Raw genomic sequence first — 24,486 nt, 5'->3', positions numbered from 1 at the left:
GAATTATAATTTGGACTTGTCACCTGATGGCAGATCTCCCAGCCTTTGGCGAGCTCAGTTTCCCGGGCTGGGTTTGCAGGTCTCTGATGTTCATTGCCTCTACCTATAGGATTGATTTAAGGCTCTGCAATATTTATCTTTTAAACCATTTGTGTTTGTTTGCTTGACAATCAAGCCGCCATTTAGAAATGCTGCTTCCTGAAGCTTTACAGACTAATGTAATTTCACAATTCCAATTACAAATGAGAAAAATTATCTCATCCCCAAACAGAAGAGCCAGCCATTTCTGAGAAACCATGGTTAACGAGAAGACAAAATACTTTCTGAAAAACAGGCCACGTTATTAATGGCTTCCTCAGCTCAAATCTTGCTGACTCTCAGCACCAAGAATCTTCGTCTTGTGGGGATGCTGGTTTTGATCATCTGTAAAGTAGGTGATTTTCAGATTGATAAACCACTGCTTCTGCTGTGCCCCGGTCTGCCGCTCCCACAACCTCAGTGGTTTGTAAACCAATGCAAAGGTGTCCACTTACCAATAGATCCATCCCCCTGCCACTTCCTCTGAACCTGTATTTTATGAAATCACGGAACTTTAGGTGGGGACTTCATAGTCATTCCGTTTAACCCTTCATCTGATACTTTGAATACCTCCTCCTCATCCTTGCCCAAATATTTACTGCTTAAATATTTCTAAGGATGCAGAGCTCACTACCAGACCTTTCCACGAGAATCTACTAATTTTGCTCAACTTTAAGAAGAATGTAAAGACTGGTGACTTCTCAAGGATGTCTTCATTAACATCTAAAATCTCCCAACTGGTCTTTTCCACTTGGGTTCATATCTTTGTAATGGTACCTAACTGAGGTATCTCAACTAGAATATCAACAGAATGAACTTTTAAGGAAAAAAACCTGACCTCTGCTATCCTGCAGCTCTATTTTATGGCCACTACTAGGCTGCCGCTCCTAGGAGGTAAAGACGCTAGATTTTTTTTCTTGTCTGCTTAAGTCAGCCTCTTATCTCTGTTGGCTCTATTGCTGTGATGGCTTACGGACAGGTAAGCCCTGGCCATTCCCTCCCATCCCAGAATAGTGACTGGCACTTAGGGAGCCTTCAAAAAATGTAGCCTGACTGCCTAAATGAATGGATGAGTTAATTAACTGCCACAGTGGATGAACCCTTTGTCTTGCCTTTACAGACCTCCTCTCTACAGGTCCTAGTGATCCCATTTGCGGATGGAGAGAGTTTAAAATGATTTTTAATCTGGGATCACAAAAGGCTGATATTTTAGGATTGAAAACATTGTCTTATGCCTTAAACTCAAGACCATCTTCCTGCAAGGTCTAATCAAATCTTTAGCTTCAACAGAAGACAAGAATGTTATATCAGAGGCTAGAAGTCTAGGGGGTGGAGCCCAGCACTTTATTCTCATTTGTTAGCACCTGGACTATTGCAGTAGCATAGTCACTGATCTCTGCCCTTTGGACTTTTCCTCCCCCAGCTACCCAGTATGCTACAATGACACAAATCTCCTTATAACACAGCTTTTGGTGACTCCTTTTACCCAGAGAACTATGGAGGAATAAGATTTTTGTTGTGTTTTAAATTTACTTTATTAAAAATCTCTTTTTACTTTACTAGCAAAATTAACTTTTCAAAGAGAAAGCCTTTATAATCTTTAACCTAACTTACTAAGAGAATGCACAATTCTTACCTTCTGGTTGGGTCTAATTATAATGACATCAGTAAAGGTAGAATTAAGAAGTTAAATTTCATGAAGTCGGTGAGGCCATTCATCTCCCAATGACAGAGTTCACAACTTCAAATGAAGTCACCTAATTTTTCTACAACAGGCATTCTCTACACATACAATTTTCTCTAACAAATGAAAGGTTTCAGAGTTACAAGTTAACATGTCTTAGAAGATAACTTTTAAAACAAACTTCTGAATGAACATTGAAGCAGATTTCTTTCCTCCTTTTAGCCAATAGATCTGGGATAAAAATTAAACTTGATGGTGACAAGAGATGGACTAAATATAGATTTAACTGAAATGTTACGATAATTGGTATGTAAATATTATCCAGTCTTTTTTCTTATCTCTTTAAACAAAGAATAAGGGCTAACTCAGTACCTTGTAATGCTCAGTAGTCCTTAGGCCAACCTCATGAGTCCAAATAAAGTACCATTAGCTTGTGGCCTATGATTTGATCTATAATGTTAACCAAAGATGAATCGAAATTTCTATAATTTGCCTGTAATTTGGTGTTTCCAAAGAACCGTAACCTGACATCTCCCACTACATTTAAAGAATTTTCCTTTTCAGTGTTATCTCCCATTATTCTACTTCCAAGAGACGATTCTATTTACCCAGGTCCGTATACTCTAAATCACTCTCTCTCCCTGCTCTCTAAATCCCCACTCTCCCTATGGTGTTATTATTTTCTCATCAGTGACCATCTCAAATAACAGCTCTTCTATTCATTCCACCAAGATTTACTGAGTTGCTATCAGGATCCATGGACTGTGAGATTTAGGCTGGCTGTCTCATGAAGTTTACATTTGGGTTGGATGAATGGACATGAATTAATTACACTAATTAGAATTTAATTACAAACTGACATTGGTGCTCCGAGAGAAGGGTCACAATTCTGTCAGAGCCTCTAAAGTCTTCCATGAATCTTCCAACCATAAGTCATTTCTCCCTTCTGAAGCCCTCATGGCATTTTGTGACTCTACCAGTTGGGATTCTCTGGTTGTGAGCAACAGAAACCTATTCTGGTAAATTTAAGTAAAAATAAATGTATTTGGAAGATAGGGAGTAGTTCAAGAATCAGAGGAAAGGCTGGGGAACTGGGCTTCAGGGAGACTCAGCATAGACCTGGGCGAGGAGGCAGCAGCCACCCATGGGGAGCCTGCACAGGGCACGTCTGGGCAGGCCGATTAGCTCTGCGGTCAGACTGGACCCACCACTTACTGGCTGTGTACACTTGGTCGTGTCCCTCTGTCTCCTCATCAGCAAAATGGGGGAATAACAGTGTCTACCTCTTAGAGAGTCATTGGCAAGATTGGCTGAGGTAATTCATGCAAGACACTTGAAACAGTGCCTGGCACCTTGTAAGCACTCAATATGTTAGCAATGTCTGCAATTACTGTTATTAAAATTCCCTCAAGGTTCAGATCTAGAGATTATCCTAATTAGGGTCAGTACCCAGCACTTGTCCAGAGGAGGGCAGAGAGCCTTATGACAGTGTCCCTAGGATCACGTCCCATAGCAGGGTGGCTCCCCAGGGTGCTGTGCCAGAAGAAGGTGTAGCTGGTGGGCTGGCAGAACGAGAGATGGTACCTGCTTCTCCCCCGTTATCTTATTCTGTCTCTGCCATTGCCATTAATTTTCTTGCTGATCACCTGTCAGATACTAAGTGTCTCGTGGGTGAGAACCATATATTTTCTCTGTACCTCTAGAAAAACAGTGCCTTCCACATCAAAGATGTTCAACACATATTTGTTGTACTCAATTAAGATGAAATTGGTATATATGATTTATATCTCAGCTTTAGAAGCACTAGATGGAGATGGCTTGAAATTTTGGGTGGGTTTTGGTTTTTTTTTTTTGATCCTTCAATGTTTGCCATTTTAAGAGAAATACAGAAACAAAGCTGTGTAAGACTTCAGAACTTTCCAGGTATTTCCTGAGACAGCAATACCAAGAGAGTTAACTGATTTGCAAAGGTTTTAACTTATTTAAAATGAAAGCCGTGGTGCACAAGGATGCAACTGGAAAGTTGCTCATTTCTGTACTGTTTATGCTAGTGGAAAATGTCTATAGATAGGAGTATGACTAAATGAACAAATATGTCCATAATAGAGAATACTATAAAACAGCTACAAATAATTATGCTGATCCCTATATGTAATAAGATAAAAAGGGCTCCAAAAAATATTGGCAATTGAAAAAAAAATTAAGGTACAGAACAATATATGCAGTACAGTCCCCTTTTATAAAAAGGCAAAAACCAAAATGACACTATGTTGTTTATACTGATACATACATATGTAAAACATATAAGAAAATCTTGAAGGATTATCATCACAGTGTGATGTTTTACTTAAATGAAAAGCCAAATCAAAATGATACTACATGTTTTACACGGATATATATACACACACACACGTATATACACATATACACACATATATACATATGTACATTTTTATATGTATATACACATACATATGTATAGAATAAAATAACCCGTTTGTATCTAGGGAGTGGGAGTTGGGGGAAGGACCAGAAGTGTAAACGATGATATTCTAAGGAAGTCTTAACCTAATTCTTAATATTTACATTTTTTACAAGAAGAATATATTCATGAATAATTTATTTAATGAAACATTATTTAAAAAAGAAAAACTGAAAAGTGAGAATGCTCAGATGCCTCTGAACTGCCCTCCTTCCAGAATGCCGGGACATTCTGCTTCCTGTCATCACCAAGGAACTGAAGGAGCTGCTGGAGCAGAAGGATGAGATGCAACATCAGGTCCAGGAGAAGAAGTACTGTGTCGAATTACTGAACAGCATCTTGGAGGTCCTCAGCTGTCAGGATGAGGTGAGTCCTCACGATGATGTAGATGTCCTGGACTCAGACTAGGGCTGAGTTGATGAAGTTCTAAAATATTGATGCTGATGAATAGCAGTTGAAGTCTAAAGATAAAAGGCAATGGCTTCCTCAGCGGGTCAGCTTTTCCAGGAACAAACCCCCCTGGCTGTGAAAGATGGTTTCAGGATTGGAGTTAAGCATGTAGCATTTTGTCACCATATTTCTTGTTGGACAGGCCTTCTCAGGGTTTAGGTATGGGCATATTGCAAACTTTTTACTTGCATAGCCAAGAAGACCCAGTTATCTGCTTTCTTAGCTGATTTTCCTTGGTTTTGTTTCTCCAGTGATGGTGGAAATGGTTAAGACTCTGGATGAGCAGATTGCTCCGGGTTAGACTCTAGAGAAAGGGTGAGGAGTGAGATGGTGTCAGGGAGATGGCTGTGGCAGTGAAGCCGATGTATATTGGTAGACATCATTCAGAGATTAGGCAGGGATGAGACCAAAAGGAAAACCTCAGTGGGAGTATGTGGAGGGCTTCCATAGGACAGAGTCTGCAGAAGACAATGAGGGAGATGGAGTTGCGACAACGGTAAAGACTGAGAGACAGTTATAATACACTGGCCTCGAGTTCTTATGACTTGGAAGACAGAAATGAGGGTTCTTGATTTGACTCAGGTTCCTGTTGCAACCTGACCTTGTCCTTGAGTAATGTCCAGGAGTATCTTCCCCTGGATGGGCTGGTTTCAGAGGACTGGGTAGACCCAACAACCAATAAACCTTTTCTAAGTATTTGTGTGACCATTCTCTCTACCCCAACTCTCCTCCCTAGCAAATCCTCAGAGAAGGGCTTCCTGGATGAACTGTATCTATGATTGACTTTATTAGAAAACTCTGCAAAAACAGTATTTTCTTCCTACTCATATCCCAGAGTCAACCATTATTATCAATTTCCTTGTTTGTCTCTCTTCTGTCTTTTCCTTTCCACTCTTACCATCCTAATTAAGTTTTTTCTTATCTCATTTCTAGGTGAATGCATAGCTAGCTTGCTTCATTCATTCACTCATTTGTACATATGATGTGCCATGTTTGTGCCAGGCGTTGGGGACACAGAGGCATGTCTTTTTCCTTAAGAAAATGCTTATAGACATATAAATAAGCAGTTGCACTATAATAGAATGAATAAAATCTAGATGCACACTAGGAGTACTGGAGCTGCAAAGATCATGTGTGTGTGTGTAAGCATTGTTGTCAAGGGAGCTTTCTCAAGGGAGGTGGAGCTTCAGCTGGGTGTTCAAGAGTGAATAATTAATGATCACAACTGTTTCTTCATTTGCTGTTTTTTAGTCACTGTGCTAAACGCAATCCCAGTCATCTCTCTGCTCACCCTGATCAGTGCTAACAGTAATTCCCATTGTTATTCCCATTTTATAGATGGAAACCTGAAATTCAAAGACAAAGTTCAAGGCCAGACAGCCAATAAACGGCAGGGTCAAAATTCAAACTCAGGGTGGTCAGACTCCAACGTCTGCATAATCATAGGCATTGGGGATACAAAAGCATGGTCTTCTCCCTCTCATTTTTTCCTATGCTCATCCTTTTTTTGGGGGCAGAGGGAGTGTAATGCCTCAGAGCTTGGGTACTTACAGTTCACTCTGTGAGGATGCCATGATGATGGCAATGTTTTCATAAGCATATTCAGTAGCCAGCTGTTGAACTTGTTCCAGCTTTTGCTATTTGATCTTTGAAAAAAAATTTAAGGGAGAGTTTGATCTTACTCTCACTTATAGTTTAAAAGCATGATGGTTGGCCCATCATTTCTCCAGAAACAGCCCCAAGAATGTTGTCTCTTCCTGTTGAGAAGAATGTACAATGCTTCTTTCACTTTAGTAACACTCAGGTCTCTTTTCATATGGGGAAAAAAAAAAATCCTGGCTCCTTGGAACTGTGCTGGTGGACCCCAGTTTGAGGCACACACGAAATATGCTCTGCCAACTTCGTGATCTGGTTAGAAGGATGGCCCCACTTCACAGCTCATCTGTTAAGCAGCGATGCTGAGACTCTGCCCATCCCGTGGGAGTGGCCCCCCTGGAGTTCTGTCCTGACAGGTTGTTACCATTTTGCACATTGGGTAACACCAGACACTGGTGAGAAAAGGCTGCTCTATCATACACCCTAAGGACTTGAGTCTCCAAAGCCAAAAAGTGAGTGGGAGGCTCTGAGCTCCCCTCGGGGGATCGTGGCATCGGGACTTGAGGCGTTTGGGAGGTGTGGTGTCACTCCTGACTGCCTCTGAGTGCATTGCTTTTATAATGATTTTGGAATGTGCGGACTAGCCCACCCCTTTTTCAGGATGAGCAACTGTCTTTGCTGATGAGCTGTTAAATACCGTTACTACCATTGGGTTTGGTACAATGTTCCAGTGCTTTTGGTGAGCTTCGCATCTGTCCTTTCTAGCTTATGAAGATGGAAAGCTCTCCTCTTGTCAAAAGCTTTTTCTCTGATGAAGATGATTCATTAGTGACCATTATTACTTTGAGTTAAACTAAAAATCAGAAGTCTCAAAGTATCTAACCTAAATCTCTCTTATTCTAGTACATGGTGACTCTTAACTCTGGCTGCACGTTACACCACCCAAGGAGCCTTGTTAAAAGCAGCTGTGCCTAGACACCAGTCCTGGTTGTTCTGATTGAATTGGCCTGGGGTTGGCGAGGGCATCACAACAGCGTGTTCACCCGGGGATGACAACAGGCAGCCAGGGTGGAGGACCCCAGCTCTCGTGCAAAGGTCTTCAACTTGAGCAGGCATCCCAGTGACCTGGAGGAACCATTAAAACAGGTTTCCCACCATTGCATTTGGAGAAAAGAGGCCTGATCATTTATTTTTCTAATAAGTTCCCAGGTGATGTGGATGCTGCTGGTCCAGGGACAACACTTTAAGAACCACCACTCTAATGTGACCTAATTTTTTTTTTTCCATCTTCAGTATTCACTAGAAATGGAAGAACAGTTGGGCTCATCTTCAGTTCTTTACCTTCTTAATTGAAGAGCCCTTTCCAGTCTATAAAACCTAGCATCTTCCAATGTGGCATTTAATAAACCGTAAAATGGCAAAAATGTTCGAGCATACTCATTTTTACTCCTAAATTCGTTTTTATGTGGTAGTGGGGACATGGCCTGTGCAAAGATCTGACTTTGAAAATCCAAGCCATCAGATGTGCTGTTGGTGTCTTCAGGCACCAACTTCTCAAAACAGGAAATTTGAAAGAAAAATTTAAAAAAAGGCTCTCAGAGTAAATGGCCTGGATTTTTCTCTGGTGGTTTGGATCCTCTCCGTTGATAACAACATAGGCATCCAATTTCCTTTGACTGGCTCTTTCTTGGCACCATGAAATAGTCCATTCGTCCCACCTCCAGCCTAAGCGTGGACCGTACCTACCTGCCTGAACCATCGCCAAGACGCAGAACCAGGAGTGGAAATTTAGCCATTATGGTGCAGGATGCCACCCTTCCTTTGAGGGGGCGTTGTGTGTTTGGGGGATGGGAAAGAATGCTTGTCTTCAATAGATTGTCATTGTTTGGGTGATTACAACCCAGCACAGCAAGCCTGGCATGAGGAAGCTATGCTTTCCTGTTATTACCTTATTCGTTGTAACCTTGGGTGGCAGATGACTCAGGAGGGGATGTCCTCCTATGCCTGGGTATTGATATTTTGTCATGACAGTGTTAAATTCCCTCACCCAGCTTCCTTGAGGTGCACTTACCCTATGGAAGGGACAGGCTCAGGTGAAGGATGCAAGGTTTGACTTCTGCCTCTGTTAACTCCTTTTCTCCCCGTCACCGTCACCGAGCAAGTTTAGTTGTCAACTTAGGTTACTTTGAAAGGCGGTTTCACACTGGCTTCCTTCTGTGCCTTGCCGGCTGCTGAGTAACTCATAAAATTTAATATTGTGCCAGACCCAGGGGGAGTTGGCTTTCCCTCTCTTTAAAATAGGCTTTTTCTTTTTTATGTTTCATTCCTCTGACAGACAGGAGAGTCATTGTTCTGTACCCTCCTAAGCAGTCACAAAGTGGGGAAAGCTGACTCTTAATTCTGAAGAGGAGAGGGTGTTGGTTGTAGAATACAGAGAATGCACAGGATCAGCTTAAAAAAATAAAAAGACCCTTTGAGCCCACTGACTAAACTTGGGTTTTTCCGAGGCTCTCTGGTAGTGTCGACTGAAATAAATGCACAGCCTAAAAGTTGAGAGTTAGGTTTTATTTGGCGGGAAGACTCAAGCCGTGATGACAGCCTCTCAGATGGCTCTGAGGGACTGCTCCGAAGAGGTAGGGGAGGAGCTAGGAGATACAGGAGCTTTACAACAAAGACCTGGTAGTCAGGACATTAAAAGATTACTTATTAACTAAAGAAGGCCAGACATCTTAAGTTAAAGAATTTAGCGCTTTTCTATGTATGGGAGGGAGCAAACCTTTGGGCTCATTGAATTCATCCCTTTGAGAAGCACCTAGCTATCTAGGGCCAGTGTCCTGTCCTTTCTTATTCTGAGTCCCCTCAGAGGGCACCACTGTGAGTGGCTACAGAGGCCGGGCTGCAGGCCTGTCCTCACTGGGGGGTGGTGACAGCTGCTGATGACTTGATGGCTTCAGTGTTCTTTGTTCACTCTTACGGTTTACAGGATCTTTCGGTTGCAGTAGTCACGATTGGTTTGGGGTTTCTGACATTTTTATTCATCAGCTTAGACACTGGTAGAAAGGGCTTTTGCTCAAGTTTTTTCTCTTGCTTGGAATGTCCTTCCCGATTCCTGTTCTTTTTTATGCAAGTAAAATCCTAAACTCCTTTTAGGTTCAGCTCAGATAATATTTCCTTTTTGAAATCTTCTCACTTCCGTGTCCTCCTCTCCCCTCCACCTCGAGGCAGGTTTACGGACTTCCTTCTGTGTGTTTTCATAACTGTGTGTTCAGGCTGATACCACAGCACTAGGTGCTTTGTGTTACACTTTCCTGTGTGTGTCTCCTGCCAGGAACTTGAGCACAGAGGCTCAGAGAGCAAGCCTCACTCCTTCAGCTTCACAGAGCCTACACTTTCAGCCTTGCCTCTTGCCAATTCCACTTACACTCCAACCTCCTGTTCCATTAAAATTCTTTCAATCCCTCGAATGCACGGCCCTCTGTCTCTGTCCTGGGCTGCTGTGTGTGCTGTTTGTGGAGTCAGAATGCATGGCCTCCACTCTTTGCCTAGCTAAATCCGACCTCATGTTCAGAAGTCAGATGAAACGTCACTCTATGCAGGAAGCCTTCTCTAACTTGCTGATAGATGCAGCCAGTGCTCCATGTTCTTGTCCCGCCCCAGAAGGAATTCAGAGACAAGACATAGTGGTTAAAAAAAGTTAAGTGAGGATTTATTAAAGGATGGATAGTACACTCTCAGGGGAGAGCGGGCAGGCTCAGGTGAGCGGCTGCCCTGAGTTTCTTTGGCAAGTTAGTTACATAGGGTGTAAAAATGAATGGGCGGAATATTCACTGGGGAGGGAAGGGTTTGGGGTCGTATTCCCTGATTATCATCCCAACTCCACCTTCCCGAAGGGAGGAGGGATTTTTGTCTTTAGTTAGTCTGGATCGGGAGTGTCATGGCGTCAGTGCATGATGGGTACTTCTGATCTGCAAGGCTAATTTTATTGAAATGAGGGCATAATGAGCAAAAGGTTACATTTGGACACTGGAAATTCCTGCCTTTTCTCACCTTTCTTTGTTCTTCTCCAGGCCACTTGTCACCCCGAAAAGCATGATCCCTTATCAGCCCAAAGGTTCCTGCTTTTCTTTCTCTGCTCAGGGACCCCTGGTGCTTAAATCATGTGTAGTTTCCTGCATTTGGCCTGTGCCCCTCCTTTCTGCCCAATTCCTGCCATTTGATCTGTGTCCCCCTTTCTCTGCTCATATCTAGCTATCTGCCTGCTCTAACATAACCCTCCTCCGCACCCTTCTCTTGTGAGCCTGCTCTATCATAGCATCTGGGTTATCATCCCCCTGCCGGTGTAATCGGGAGTACCCTGCTCTGCAGCTCTCCCTTCCCCCTTGCCCGCCCTGCACAATGCCTGGCTCACGAAGCTATCTATTGCTGGAATGGACAAATGAATGAATATGACTTGTCCCAATCAATGGCAGAGCCTGGTTTCTCCCTTGGATCTTCTGCTCTGAGTGCTAGGAGGGTGTGCTCCTTGCTCTTACCTTCCTTTGATGTCAAGTGCAGGGATTAAACTAATCACACTCGTTTTGGAACACGTTATCCTCATTGGTCTGTGCAAGGCGCTGTCTTGTTTCGTGTGTGTGTGTGTGTGTGTGTGTGTGTGTGTTCGTGTGTTCCTTTATCCGTACCTCCCCCACCTGCTGTTGTTTTGAATACGCATGTGTGAGCTTGGGTGCGTGTATTTTTTAACATGAATACACATGCACACACACTCCTGTTCCTTCCTAACGGAGGATTAGACATTTGACTGCAGAAGGGCATTAGCATTCTCAGTTCTGTTCGGGTCCCCGGGGTGGGGAAGGGACTGAGGTGTGCACAGGGAGTAGTCTGCCTGGAGGGAGTTCCTGGTCCAGCACTGCCCCTGCCCTGCCCTGAGTGAAGGAAGCAGCCCTGCTGGTCTGTGCTTGGGTGTCTTCCTGTGAAGTGCGTCCCCCACCCTTGGCCGCCCTGAGTTTTGGGCTCTCTTGAGAATCTCTTGAGAATCTTGGGTAGCCTGCCTGATGCAGGCTTGGAGGGAGGCTGATGCTGCCTCTTTGCATTACTATTTAGTTCCTGGGATCAACACCACCCTGCAAAAGCAGCAGGATTTTCTTCTAACCTATCTGCTGCCTTGTATTTCAAATAAAAGGCAGGGAGACAAGGCTTGCTGAAATCCATTTGTCTGTGGTGCATTCCAAACAGAGAGCAGCTCATTGAGCCCCAAACTTAACATTGAAATAGATAAGAATCCTGTACCTTCTGCTGTGTCCAAAGCCATTTTCTTTTTACCCCTTGCTCTTCCTCTGCGTCCATGCATCCTTCCTCGGCCAACGCAATAACCTTACAGTGTCATGGACAGCGGCATACGGTACTTTCTTTCCTGGCACCTTTTTGCCTGCAAAGTGCGTTCTCATACCTCACGACTGTTGCTGGCTGCCACATGGCAAGATTAGTTTTATTATCCCCATTTTCCTGGTGAGGAAGCGAGCCTCAGAGAGAGGCTTGGTGACGTTCCTAATGAAGATCAGAAGGTTAGTAAAAGGCAGAGCCTGGAGCGAGTCACCCCGTCTCGCTCCAAAGTCCGCCTTTCACACACCACAGTGCCTTCCTTCCATCACTTCATTTACACTCTCCACACTTAAGAGCACTTTACCAGCATTGTTTCCCTGGTGGAGGTAAGCGCGCAAGCTTTGAAGTGAGGCTGCATTCATGTATCCATCCCGCAAATACATAGAAATCCCCAGGTGTCCTACAAGAGATGCTGGGGCTTAGGGGTGAGCAGAGCTGGGGTACATCCTAGCTCCTGGGGCTTGTTAGCTAGGGAGCCCTGGGGAGTCAGGTAATCTCTTGGTAAAAATGGGGTTGCTATTTCTCTGGGTCACAGGGTCACAGTAAACAAGAACATCTGTGAAAAACAGGCAGCACCGTACCTGCCTGGCATGTGGCTTTGCTTCTTCCCTCGCGATTCCCCTTCCCCTGTGCTCCTCCCGCTGCTCCAGGCTCCTTCTGAAACACTCTATGATTCTTTTAAAAACAGTTCAGGGCCAGGGGGCCTCCTGGGAGAATGGCAGACAGGTACTGAGCATGGGGAGGACTCGGGACCCCACTGGCACTGAAGGCAGCCCTCAAGCTGGCCCTGGCGGCAGCCAGGTGCTTTGGAGCCCTCACGGGCGTCAAGGGAGGCTCGCCAAGGAGCAGCAGATGCTGCTGTTGGAGCAGGGCCATCGCCTGCAGGGCATGTGGACCTCATAAGCATTCCTGAAGGGACTGCAGAAAAGCGTCATCCTGCCGTTTCAGGGGCTGCCTTGGGGTGTCCCAGAACTCTGGGGCTCTGTATGGGGTAGTGTGCCAGAGCTGGCTCATACCAGCTCATGAGAACCAAGTGTTAAGTTTTTAGAAATTTTGTGCGTTATTTGTTAAATAACAGCCATCATGAAAATTGTATATAAATATCTATAATTAATAAACCATATTAAAACCAAAAGTAATAAATAGATACTCAAAACGCATCACTTCCTAATTATCTTACTGTACTTGGTCCCCATCTGTGTGCTTGACATTACTTCCGTCTGTTTTGTCCGTATGGTAGAAATACCGTTTAATGCTCTGCTGCTGCCCATGTCTTCCCAGCTCTGTGTTCAGTGATGCCACGTTAGCAGCTTGAAATTGGCCGTGAAGGAAGTACTCATACCACAAAACTGGCAAACACTATATATCCAGATTTTAATTTTTTCCTTCCTGGAGAGACAGTTGATAAACCTTTACCAGCATCCCACTGCCTGGGACTCAAAGGAATTGCTCCCAAATGAGGAAACCCCACAGGCCCATGGGAGCTGCCTGTGCACGTCTTTTCTCCCCAGTGGCCCTGGATCTGCTGCTTCTAAAGATTCTCATGAGACTGGTCCAAGAGAAGATGCCCCAGGGATGTAGCAACTTAAAGTCAAACTAAACACCCAACTGAGAGCAGAGGTGAAGTATGTTTCACTTCCCATGACAGTTCTTACCGATTGGCAGTGGCTTCTTTTCTAGCAGTGGGGAGAATTTTGAGGACTTATGTGGACCAGTGAGAAAGACAGCCCAGATTCCTGCGTCAGTGAGGGGCGGGGATGGTGACTCAGGTACCACGGATTTGCTGTGCCTCAACTGGATGTCTGCTCCACACAGCTGTGGGGAAGACACGTTTGACAGGGAGATTATTACCTTTCACATCAGTAGGTTTGGGCTTTTGGGTCTTAAATAGGGTTTAAGGATTATAAAAAGTTCATTTTTGATTGGACAAACGCCTCTGTAATCATTATTACAAGGAAGAACCACCAATGGATATACTAAACATGATGGGCAAAGGTATGACAAAAAACAGGATATTTGTGTAGTCTTAAAGTGTCTTCCCAAAGTATCCACTTCTCAGTGACACCAGGGAAGGCAGTAACTTGACAGTGGGGAAATCTGACAGGTACCACCTTAACCGAGTGACGAAAGGGAGCATCGCCAGGAAGGACACGGGTCAGCATCCTGTGCCTCCTGAGAAGATGCACCGAGAAGGACCCGACACTGCTCTGGTGGGACATCCTGCCGGAACGGCACAGCCTCAGTCTCATAACGAGAAAATGTTCAACAACTGAGGATTATCCTACAAAACAGCAGATGAGTTCTCTTCAAAACTGAAGGTCATGAAAGACGAGGAAATACTGAGGCCCCATCACAGAGTAGAGGGGACTTAGGAACCATGACAACTGAGTTCAGTGTGGGATGCTGAATTAGGTCGTGGGCCAGAAAACAGGTGCTAGAAGGAGAAATGGCAAAATTAGAATAAGGTCTGCCATTTAGTTACCAGTATTATACCAGTGCAGACATCCTGGTTTGGTAATTGTGCTCTGGTTAGGCTAGCATTAAGATGTTAACATCAAGGGAAGCTCGATGAAGCGCACGTAGGAATTTCCTGTACTATTTTTGAAACTTTTCTGCAGGTCTAACATTACTTCAAAATTTAAAAAAAGATTAAGCTAATTTTTGAAGTATTTCAGGAATAATTGCTCACTTCCAAAGAGTACCTTTTGAGGATGAGCAGTTCCCCAAAGTATACCTGTTCCAGCGTGAAGGGCTGGCAATAGAAAAGGTTTTTTGTTTTTCTCTGCTTTTTCAGTCAAAACAACAAAATCCACAGACCAATGATCAGCCTTACTAGAAGATTCCACCCTGTTAACGGTCCAGAGGTGGATGTAACCGCCCACTAAATGAGCAATTGAGTCATTACTTGACTAAGCCAACATTAGTGTGCGCTAGCCCAGAGCTAGACGCTGGGGACTGGAAATGTGGAGGAGAGTCCCTGCCCGTCCTGGTCGTGAAGACCTCACCTCGCAGGCTGCAGCATCCCCTCGGGCTATTTGACAGTCCTGTCCGTGCGGTAATCCCCAGGCCAGTGTTTGAAACTTGAATGTCACCTGATCTCTTCTTGGCAGGCGTGGCAAGTGGGTGGTTTGGCACAACTTACTGGCTGGTCTTTGGGTCGTTTCTTCTCAGGGGATCCACCTGGAAAATTAGAAGACAGTTTTTGTTGACAGTTGACTAGCACTCCCCCTAGTACAATGACTAATCCAACACATTCCATTCCATCCAGCACCAACGAGAAATACTTCTCAAGGTGTTCCTCAGTATTCCTCTATCTGCCATGAGCAAAGTTCAAAGGAGTTTGCCTGCGGTCAATCTACTACATCCTCTCAGCTCTCCCTCCCGACTGCCTTCCAGAGCCAGGACAAGGGTTAGGCAAATGAAGCATTTGCCTAGGGGTGGGGGCAAAGGGTAAGTGGGCACCGAAGCTTCAGTAATCAAGAAAGAAACAATGTCTCAGTGCAATGTTATTTTTAAAAAAATCAACATTTTGAGATTTCATTCATCATGGATTTTTTTGTATTAATTTTTATTTTTCTCAAATATGACATTAAATTTGATTTGTCTTAGTGAGTTTTTTGACACCCTGAAATTTTGCCCCCTGGGCAAGTGCCTTGGTCACCTTACTCTCTCACGTCAGTCCTGGCTCCTTCAATAGTCCTGTGTAGTCTTTTAATCAACAGCTGGCCACCTGCATTGCCAGAGCTGGGCTCTGACCCATGAAATGGGCAAGTGTGGCAGCCTGCAAGAGTGAAGGAGGTAATTTCTGCTCACCCCACAAGACTGTGGAGGATGCAGTAGAAGATTTCTGTCTGTGGGGTGCCCTTGCATAAAAACACGAGTTGAAAGAAATACCCGTTTACGCTAAACCTTCACTGGGCTGGCCACGTGTTTTCCAAAACAGCATTTCTTGCATAATGTTTGAATTAAATCTCCCATTCACAGTTGGGAAGCATGAGTTAAAACCCCACTCAGCAGCAGAAAAATGCAGCTGGGTTTGATACAGGTTACATTTACTGAGGGAACCATAACTTTGACTTGCTCAGCTGGCGTAGATGTAAATCCTTAAGTGAAATGTGTTAAGTGAGGAAAGAAATGCTCTGTTTTTGAAGATGCTTTTAATCCACGGCTCTGTCTGTAGTGCCCCAGCTGTCACAGGCAATCTGGGGGTTGCAACCAGGGAGTGCACCAGGGAAGGTTCCAGAAAACCACCCAAGAGTTCTAGAATGGACATTTTCTCAGGGTGATTTTGGATAACATTAGTCTTAGAGATAAACACAATTGATTTAGCAGCCCAGATTAGAAAAGAAAATGTTTAATTCCAGCACAGTTTCTCCAAGCAACATCACACGCTGAAGTTACCTTTCACTCTCCATCGTCTTTCCTTCTACCTGGGATGCAAACTCAACTTAGCTTTTCTCTCCATTTCCTATTGCTTTGAGCGGCATTCTGGGTTCTGGGGAGACCTGCCTCTCACTTTCCCACTAAGCTTTCCTGCTCCTTGCCCTTTCTTTGTTGTTTACCTGTTTCCTCCACCTGAAAAGCATCCTTTTTCTTCCTTCTCGTCCTAAGGGGCTCTCATTGGTGGTCCACAGCCTGAATCTAGCCCAGAGATGTGCTTAGTTTGACTTGCCAAATTATTCACTAAAATCCACAGTGCCACCACTTCCTGTTGTTTCCTGAGTGTCTGCATTCCCACATTTCTGTTTCTGTCTCAGCCCCGGTGTCTCCACTGTGACTCCTGAGAGCCGGACCTTGCCTTCCCGTTGGGCCCAACCCAGTTCTCCTTCCATTAAGGAATCACCCCCGATTCTCTTTGCCCTATTGCCATCACTTTCCCTGTGGGATGCTGACAGCAGCTGGCTCATCACAGACCTTAGCACTTACTAGGCACAGTGTCACGCTTGCTCTTGTCATATCAGGACTGTCTGGCATAGACTGAAGCCGTGCTAGCACTTTTTTGATTGTTTTTCTTTTCCATGAAGGTGATGTCTTCCCACAGCACTAAACATTGACTAAGCACCTACTGTTTGTCAGGCACATTTTTAGACATGAAGTTGGGGAGCAAAGGTGTTTAAGACAAAATGCTCCCTCATTTACCTCTGAGACCTATTTCCCAGTACTCCCCAATTCCAGCCCTTGGCCTCAATCGTCTGTTCATTTTCTGGAGCACACTTGTCCTGTGCCTTTCTCTTTAGTTAACACTCCTTCCACTGCCGCCAGGGACTCTCTCTGAATATCCAAATCAGAGCTATTTTAAATCCTGGCTTAATTCCTGTTATTTCTGACCCCATCCCCCTGTAACCCAGCGCATTTTGAGGACATATATTCACGCCAGGCTCCCAGAATTTTGACATAGACTACCATTTACTGGAAGTGTTCTTGTGTGGGTGTCCTGTATCTGGTGTGCAGACTCTGCATGGATAGGACTGGCCCAGCCTTACATCTTGTCTATATTTCTACACTGCCCAGGCATAGTGCCAAATTCTGAGCAGATACTCAATAATTAATCTTTGTGGTTTGATTGACCCTCCCATCTTCAATTAGTCTGCTTTCTAGAAATACATGCTGACACTAATTTTATTTTTTTAAACTCAGCAGAACCAAATGAGAAAGGCAAATCTGCTGCTGTTGCATTAAAACCTCATATAACAAGCAGGTACTAACTTTGCGTATTGTTGTGCTCCCAGAGCTTTTTACCCATCAGTTAATTCAGCATGCATTTTCCCATGGAAATAATGCAGAAGAATCACGGTGGTCAAATTTCCAGGCAAGACTGAGCATATTTAACGTAGTGTAACTTAACTCTGGACAGAGTAGAGGCTCACGTTTACTTGTCTGCATTGCATGAATAGTTTACAGATACTGTGGGTAGTTCACATTACCTGATGCTCATTACATTTTGTTCACCTTTGAAGGGTCTGTTAAGCCTCATGGGTACAAGGATGCATCTGTCTTGTTCACTGCCACATCCTTACATAGTACCTGGCACAGGTTGGGCAGTCAGAAAATACCTGTTGATTCTCATTGAGTTAAATTCTAGTTGAAAGATTGTGAACTTTGGAAGCACACAGATTCAAATCCCGGCTTCACCACTAGCTTGTTGTGTGATCTTGGGGAAGTTATATGTCCTCCCAGAGCCTCAGCTTACCTCTCCATAATATTTTGTTAGTCATGACTACCATGTCGATACTCAATATAGGTTTCTTCTTTCTTTCTCTCTTACCCTGATGTAATCCCTCAAAAGTTATTTGATTAATTAATTAATTAATGATGTCTGCTTTTCGTGCCATATTGGTTGAGGTGATGGTGACAGGGAAGGTGATATTTGGTATTAGAGTCTCTCAGCTGTTTTTTAGAACATGAGAGTTCTATTTCCAGTTCTGATTCTGACAGTCTGTGTGATCTGAGGCAGGTCACTCAAACATATCTGTGAAAGGGTGATGATGGATTTCAGTTATTTTCAAGCTTTTCCACTCAAGTATCTCTAACTTGAGGTGAATGAATATAAACCCTCAATGTTCTGAGGATCTTGCCCAAAGGTTGAATTTATTTGAATTCAGTCTTGTATTTTATCTTAATTATTCATGAATACTTTATTTTCTAATTCATGATAGATCCATGTTTTAAAAGTATTACTGTTATTTGAGAGTCACTCGTAAATGAATGTCCACTCTAAGCCAAACGCTGTGTCAGGGAATTTATATGCAGAAGTCAAACTCTTATCATAATCCTGTGAGTAAACTCTTATTATGCCCCCATTACTGATGAGCCAATGAGCAGCAGAGCCAGAATTCAGTCTGTCTAAATCTAAACTATCCCCCTATGCCTCCTCAAGGGGTAAGTGAGAGCAGACTTCCCTTGGCCATCACATATATTAATAAAAAAATTCTATGCCATGTTAACTGGAAAAAGAAGAACATAAATTGTCTGCAAGCTGCAAGAGATTTTGCAGGTATATGAGGGCTTTGAAGGCATCATAGAAGAATAAGTTAGATGTGTTACAGGGCTGGATTATGGATATATTACATCTGCTTCTGGTAATAGTTCTGTTAATTCAATAAATAATGACTTTCTAAATTATTCTGCATTATTTAGAAATGTTATCTGAACGGATAAAGAGATAGTTGGTTTTGTTAGACATTATGCTTTTTTTCCTATACATTTTTGTAAGGGATCAGAAATGTAGACATGCAGGCAAAGCTGATATTTTTAATGTCCCCCTCTGGCTTGACAAGCATCACTGTGGCAAAGGGCAGAATGCCTCAAAGAACCATATGGAGAGGCCCTAGGTATCTGATAAGTAGGGTTTGGAAGTAACCACTGTGGAAAATGGAGTAGTTGTGTGTGTGTGTGTGTGTGTGTGTGTGAGTAGAGTCTTTAGGGAACAGAAGGGATGCTTTCATATCTGGGGGCAAGGATTGACATGATTCAGGGAAGGTTGAAGAGTAGTTAATAGTCTTTCAAATGACCCCTGGAAGACTAAATATTTGTCTGTTCAAAACCTATTCTGGGAGACGAGTTACAACACCACATCCTCTTGGTTATACACTAAAATATGAAAGTAGAAGAGATGGTGCATATAAGAAAAAGAAGGAAAGAAATTACCAGCATCTTTGCTTTTTGATAATAGATACATTAACACATCAATTATTTTCCAATGAACTCTGAATTAATAAGGTGTAAAGTAAATTTAGGCAATACCATTCATCCATCTATTCATCCTTCCATCCATTTGTCCAACCACCCATCTATCCACTGGCACATTCATCTCACATATATTGATGTACTTTGTGCTTACTCTGTGTCCAGCAGATATTGCACTTTGGTCATTCAAAATTGAAATATGTGGTCCACTAGTTTTGAGAAGTATACAGTAGGTTTTGTGGAAACCCAAAAAGAACAATGAACCCTGCCTAGAGTGAAGTGAGAATTTAGAGAGATTGAGTCAGAAAAGGCTTCCCGGAGGTGGTGATTGAGCTGGGTTTTTAACTGCTGAGTAGGAGATTGACAGGTGGCGAGGGAGGGGAGAGCATCTTAGACACAGGTAAAAATCTGCTCTAAAAGGTATTCTGGCTCCTCTCTGTGGGAAGGATGAGCTGACCAGGGATGGCTGGGTTAAAGTCTGGGAGAAACAAAACTGCACCAAATCCAAAAGACTGAACTCCTTGAAGGAGCCATGCACAGTCCAAAGCTAAGGTGAGGTAAACTCTGCCTCGCAAAGACATTGTGATTCTGGGAAGGCTAAAATCACCCCAGAACTAGAAACATTGGGAACAAAAGACTACTTGTAGATACTACATGCTTTGTCAGAAAGAAACGTAATGAACTTCCAGGAATAAACACATCCATTTGGTTCAAGATGAATTGATTATACTAATCAGCTATGCTGGATTCTCACTGGGTGAGAATAAAAGGGGACTGAATATTCAAAAGTAAGACTTCCTGCTTGCAGCTGGTCAGGGAAGGATCTCAGCCATGATTAAAACTCAGGGGCACTGAGTATTAATTATAGAGACTAGACAATAGTTGGACTTTTTTTTTTAGTCACCAGAAACCGCAGATCAAATTGGAAAATTTGAAATAAATCAGAAAAATAAACTAGTTTTTCTTCTTTCAAATTTGTTGCAGATACATAGTTTGGTCAGAGAGAGACAGCAAGAGAGGAGGGAGCATATAACTTAAATTTTCCAAAAAGAGTTGGCTGGGGATGATAGTAAATATTAGGTAGGTGATAGAACTTTAAAAAACATGTTGAAATCATCATTATAGTTAGGGAACAGTGAAGAAAATCACAGATAGTTTATGGACATTAAAGCAGAGACACACAAACGCTATGGAGGTCAGTGAGAGAGAAGAACGGGGGAGGTAGATTGAGCTCCAACTTCTCCAGATGAGGAGGATGCTCTTGTTCTAAGAGGCAGTGATTTTTATCAGCACCATGGAGAGCGGCACAAAGTCTGTATTGCTTGTTCTTTATAGAGATGAGTTTCCAGGCAGAGTTTTAATTATATCCAATCTTAACTAAAAAAAAAAAAAAAAAAATTGATGTCTGTGTAACTGCACACATAGATCAGAGGACCCACATTCATTCCTCAGATTTATTGCTCTTTTCTGGACAATTCTCTTGCATTTAAGATTAGCCTACTTTCTTCACCCTTTCCCGGCAAGGCAAAAGACCTTCAAGGGTAAGATTTTAAAGCCTCCGTTAGTAGTAATTTTTTCTCACATTTCTGGTATGATCAATCTCTAAGTTTGTTCGGTGAGTGCGGGCTCTGAATTCTGGCTGAGACGCAGGATCCTCGAATGTTTCATGGGACCTCTCTCTGGGTTCAGTTTTGTGCCTGCCTGACTTGGGAGGGATTTGTGGGGAGAGAGTCCATTAAAAAAAATGTTTTAAAGAGGATGGTTTTGATTCGGGGAGACCCTGTGGAGGAAAGTAGATCAACCATCACTAAATGAACTGTCTGATATCTGTATTCGAGAAATTTTCTCTGTGAGAAGGGGGGTACAAAATTGTGTATGTATTTTGATTCTTCTCTCCCCTTGTGTAAGAATCCCTCAGTCATTTGTGTGGGATCAAGCCATGTGGCCCGTACGGTCGTGGAAGTCCATGTTCAGAAGCTTCCGGAGCCTACATTCTGATTCTGTCCCTTTATCTAAGACTCTCTCCTTACTCTCTACAGCACTTATCTGACAACAGTGTTAGCTTTCCTAATTAATTAATTAAGTGAAATCCTCATCCCCTTAATAAAAACATGGTGATTACTTATTGTGTGTCAGGTATTTGTGCTAGGGGTTGAACTGGAAGTAATGACACAGTAATTCTGTCCTCAAAGGTCTCAGAGATGATTCACAATCTATGTGTTCAACCATGAAAGGGGGTCAGGTAGGAGCTTATAGCCTAGTATTTTAATGCTCTCATTCAGGGCTACATTTGGACAGGAAAGAATTTGCCGTAAGCCAAAGAATGGCATTCTGTCTGTGAAACTTTAAATACCAACAGACAGTCGAAGGTATGTTTGGGAAATCATTGGGGGTGGTGGAGAGTCATGCAGATTTGTACAGGAGCCTTCTCTGCCTGTGGCTGAAGCCATCCCAGGATTGTGGATGAAGACTGGTGACAAAACGGAAGCATAAAGCAGAAGGAAACAGAGGAGAAATGCTAGCCTGCCAGTGGAGGGAGAGAAAGAGAGGAGGGCAGAAATGGAGGGAGGGAGGAGGCTCATTGGGTAATCAAGGCATAGAGAGAAGGAACTATATTTGGATGGCTTTCTGGATGAATAGTAGCAAATTTTTTCACCACCAGGTTTTTTTTTTTTAACCATTTCTTATCATATTCTTATGGCTGTATATTTTAAAACATAATTGTCTCCTGAACAAGCAGTGTGTATTAAACATTAGGTAATTTATTTGTTCATTTTTTTAAAAAGGTTAATTAAAAAAAAGATTAATATACAAGCATCTTCAGAATTTTCTGACCAGCAGAGTTAAACAGGGTTTCTTCCTGGAGTTTGTTTTATTCTTGTTAAAACAAGGAATCTTGATATTGAAATGAGCCAGTGTAACAACATTGAACATAAGTTAGTATACAATTTCGGTTAATTTTTAAAAAGTACTGTGAATAGCTCACAGACTCCATTTTTATAGCGAAACCTTAAAGGAGCCCATTGCTGCAGGACCATTTGCAGATTTATCTTGCTTGTTACATTTGGATATTATAAACAATACAAAATTGCTGTAAATAGCCGTGCACACAACACAGGAGTTTCGCAACCAAGAAGATATGGATTCAAATCCAGCTGCATCACTTACAATTCTGGGACTTTGGGTAAGTTACATAAACCCCTGAATTTCCTTATCTGTAATCTGGGGGAAACCAGTGTCATCGAGTGGTAAGATTTTTCTGGACTTAGATGAGCTGTTCATGTAAAGAACTTCTTGTAGTATCTGGCATATTTTAAGTGCTCAATATATATTGAATAGTCATAATAATTAGATTAGAATGCATCTTATCTTAAAATAGGGTGATTCTTATCCTCAGGGCTTTTGTCGAGATGCAGCGAGATAATAAATACAGAGCACACAGCCTATTGCCTGGCACATAGCAGGAATTCAGCCAACGCTAGTTGTGTTCTTTATCCATTTCTCCTTACACAATTCCCATAGATTCTTCCTGTTTTGAAGAACAAAACACAAAAGTAGAGCATCCCCGGGGTACATCTTCATAAATGGCTCCACCCAGGCTCCATTCTTCAGCATTAAGGTGTTGGACTCACAGCCCTTGGGAGGTTCTGTTTTTTTGCTCTAGTCTACAGATTAGAGGTTCCAGTGTATTTTATTAAAAGCCCTCACAAAGCAACTTACAGGATCTGAATAAAAACAACATTTCCCTTAAAGCACAATGGGATTTTTTTTTTTTTTTGGTTGGAGGTGATGGTTTTGTTATTTTATCAGTTGCCTTAAGTAAATTTTTTTTCACCTGCCATGAAATGGAAGTTAAAAGCATCTGATAAATGGAATAAAATATTTCACAGTTGTGTCTTTTACAAAATTGTTAACCCGTGTGATTTTGTAGTGCTTCTGTGTCAGCTCAGTAACGTTGACAGCAGCACTCCAGCGTGTGAGCACCGAGGCTCCGTGGGCACCCCAGGATGTGGGGTGGGAGCTGTCGGGGTGGGGAGAGCCCTCCCCTCTGATCACAGGGCTGCCTGCAGCACACTGCCGCCCCTGGTATGTATCCACTCAGCCCTTTGTGATTGTAATTCCTTGGATGTGTAGACTGACTTTCATTTCGTTCCAGTTGGGTAATAGTTCTATTTTCTTTATTATCATACATTATTATTGTGGAAATAGCCAACAAACCATAGCAAGTAAAATTATCCCCTTACCCTCATGCCTCTCCCTCTTCCCCCTGCTCAAGGGTATCAGTCTTAATGGTTTGCCATTCATTTTTCCAGATCTTTTGGACAAAACAAAGTGTTTTTCAAAAACATAAATGGGCTTGTCTCATATGTGGTGCAGTGTAGTCTCTTTTTACTGATATATTAAGAGTATCTTTCCAGATCAAGATACAGCTATGCTCTCCTACTCCACTGTGTGGATAAACCACCGTTTATACAGTAGGATCCCTGATGTGGGGTCATTCATCTTGCTTGCTGCATTGGAATATTATAAGCAGTACAATATGCTCTAAACAGCTGTGCCCACAAATGTTTGCCTTATTGTTTACTTTGGACACATTTGCAGAATGATTTATCATCTGCAAAATGCTGCCACATCCATTCATTTCTGTGATCCTAAAAGATGAAGGCAGTGGCAGTTACAAGCCTGGACTCTGGAGTCAGACAAGCCTGGGCTGGAACTTGGATCGGCCTTTACACAGTGCGTGACCACAGCCAGAACCTCAGTTTCCTCATCTGTAAACCTGGGGTCGCTAGAAGTGGTTCCCTTATTTCACATAAGGGCTTGCAGAATTCCTTAAGGTAATACGTGCATAACTTGCAGCAAAAGCTTAGAAAAAATATTAGTAATCAGTATTGGAAATAGCTACAAAGAATTATTAGATTCTCAATATAATTCTGATACCATGGGTGCCATTATGCCTGAATACAGATGAAGAAACTGAGGCTCGGAGATGTAAGACTGGTCAACACAAGGAAGGGAGAACACTAACAAGAAAGAGAGAGTGCAAAACAGGCCAACAGAAGGCGAGTGACTTGGAGGAAGCAGAGTCTCTGTGAGGCAAAGCAAACTTCTAGAAATAAGCGGAGAGAAT

The 24,486-nt window shown here is 42.9% G+C and overlaps 1 protein-coding gene across 2 annotated transcripts in view; it reads left to right on the top strand.

Annotated features, from left to right (window-relative positions):
• Positions 1-24,486, top strand: part of DOCK2 (dedicator of cytokinesis 2) — a 371,427-nt gene that overhangs the window by 129,170 nt on the left and 217,771 nt on the right. For both annotated transcript variants that reach the window (XM_014563918.2, XM_032465120.1), the window contains one exon: positions 4,462-4,610. In XM_014563918.2, coding sequence (XP_014419404.2) covers positions 4,462-4,610 — 149 coding nt within the window. The remainder of the gene's footprint in view (positions 1-4,461; positions 4,611-24,486) is intronic.

The sequence above is a fragment of the Camelus ferus genome, chromosome 22, assembly GCF_009834535.1.
Source record: "Camelus ferus isolate YT-003-E chromosome 22, BCGSAC_Cfer_1.0, whole genome shotgun sequence".
NCBI lineage: Eukaryota > Metazoa > Chordata > Mammalia > Artiodactyla > Camelidae > Camelus > Camelus ferus.
The sequence above is the reverse complement of the archived record's forward strand: the minus strand, read 5'-3'. Positions and strand labels throughout refer to the sequence as shown.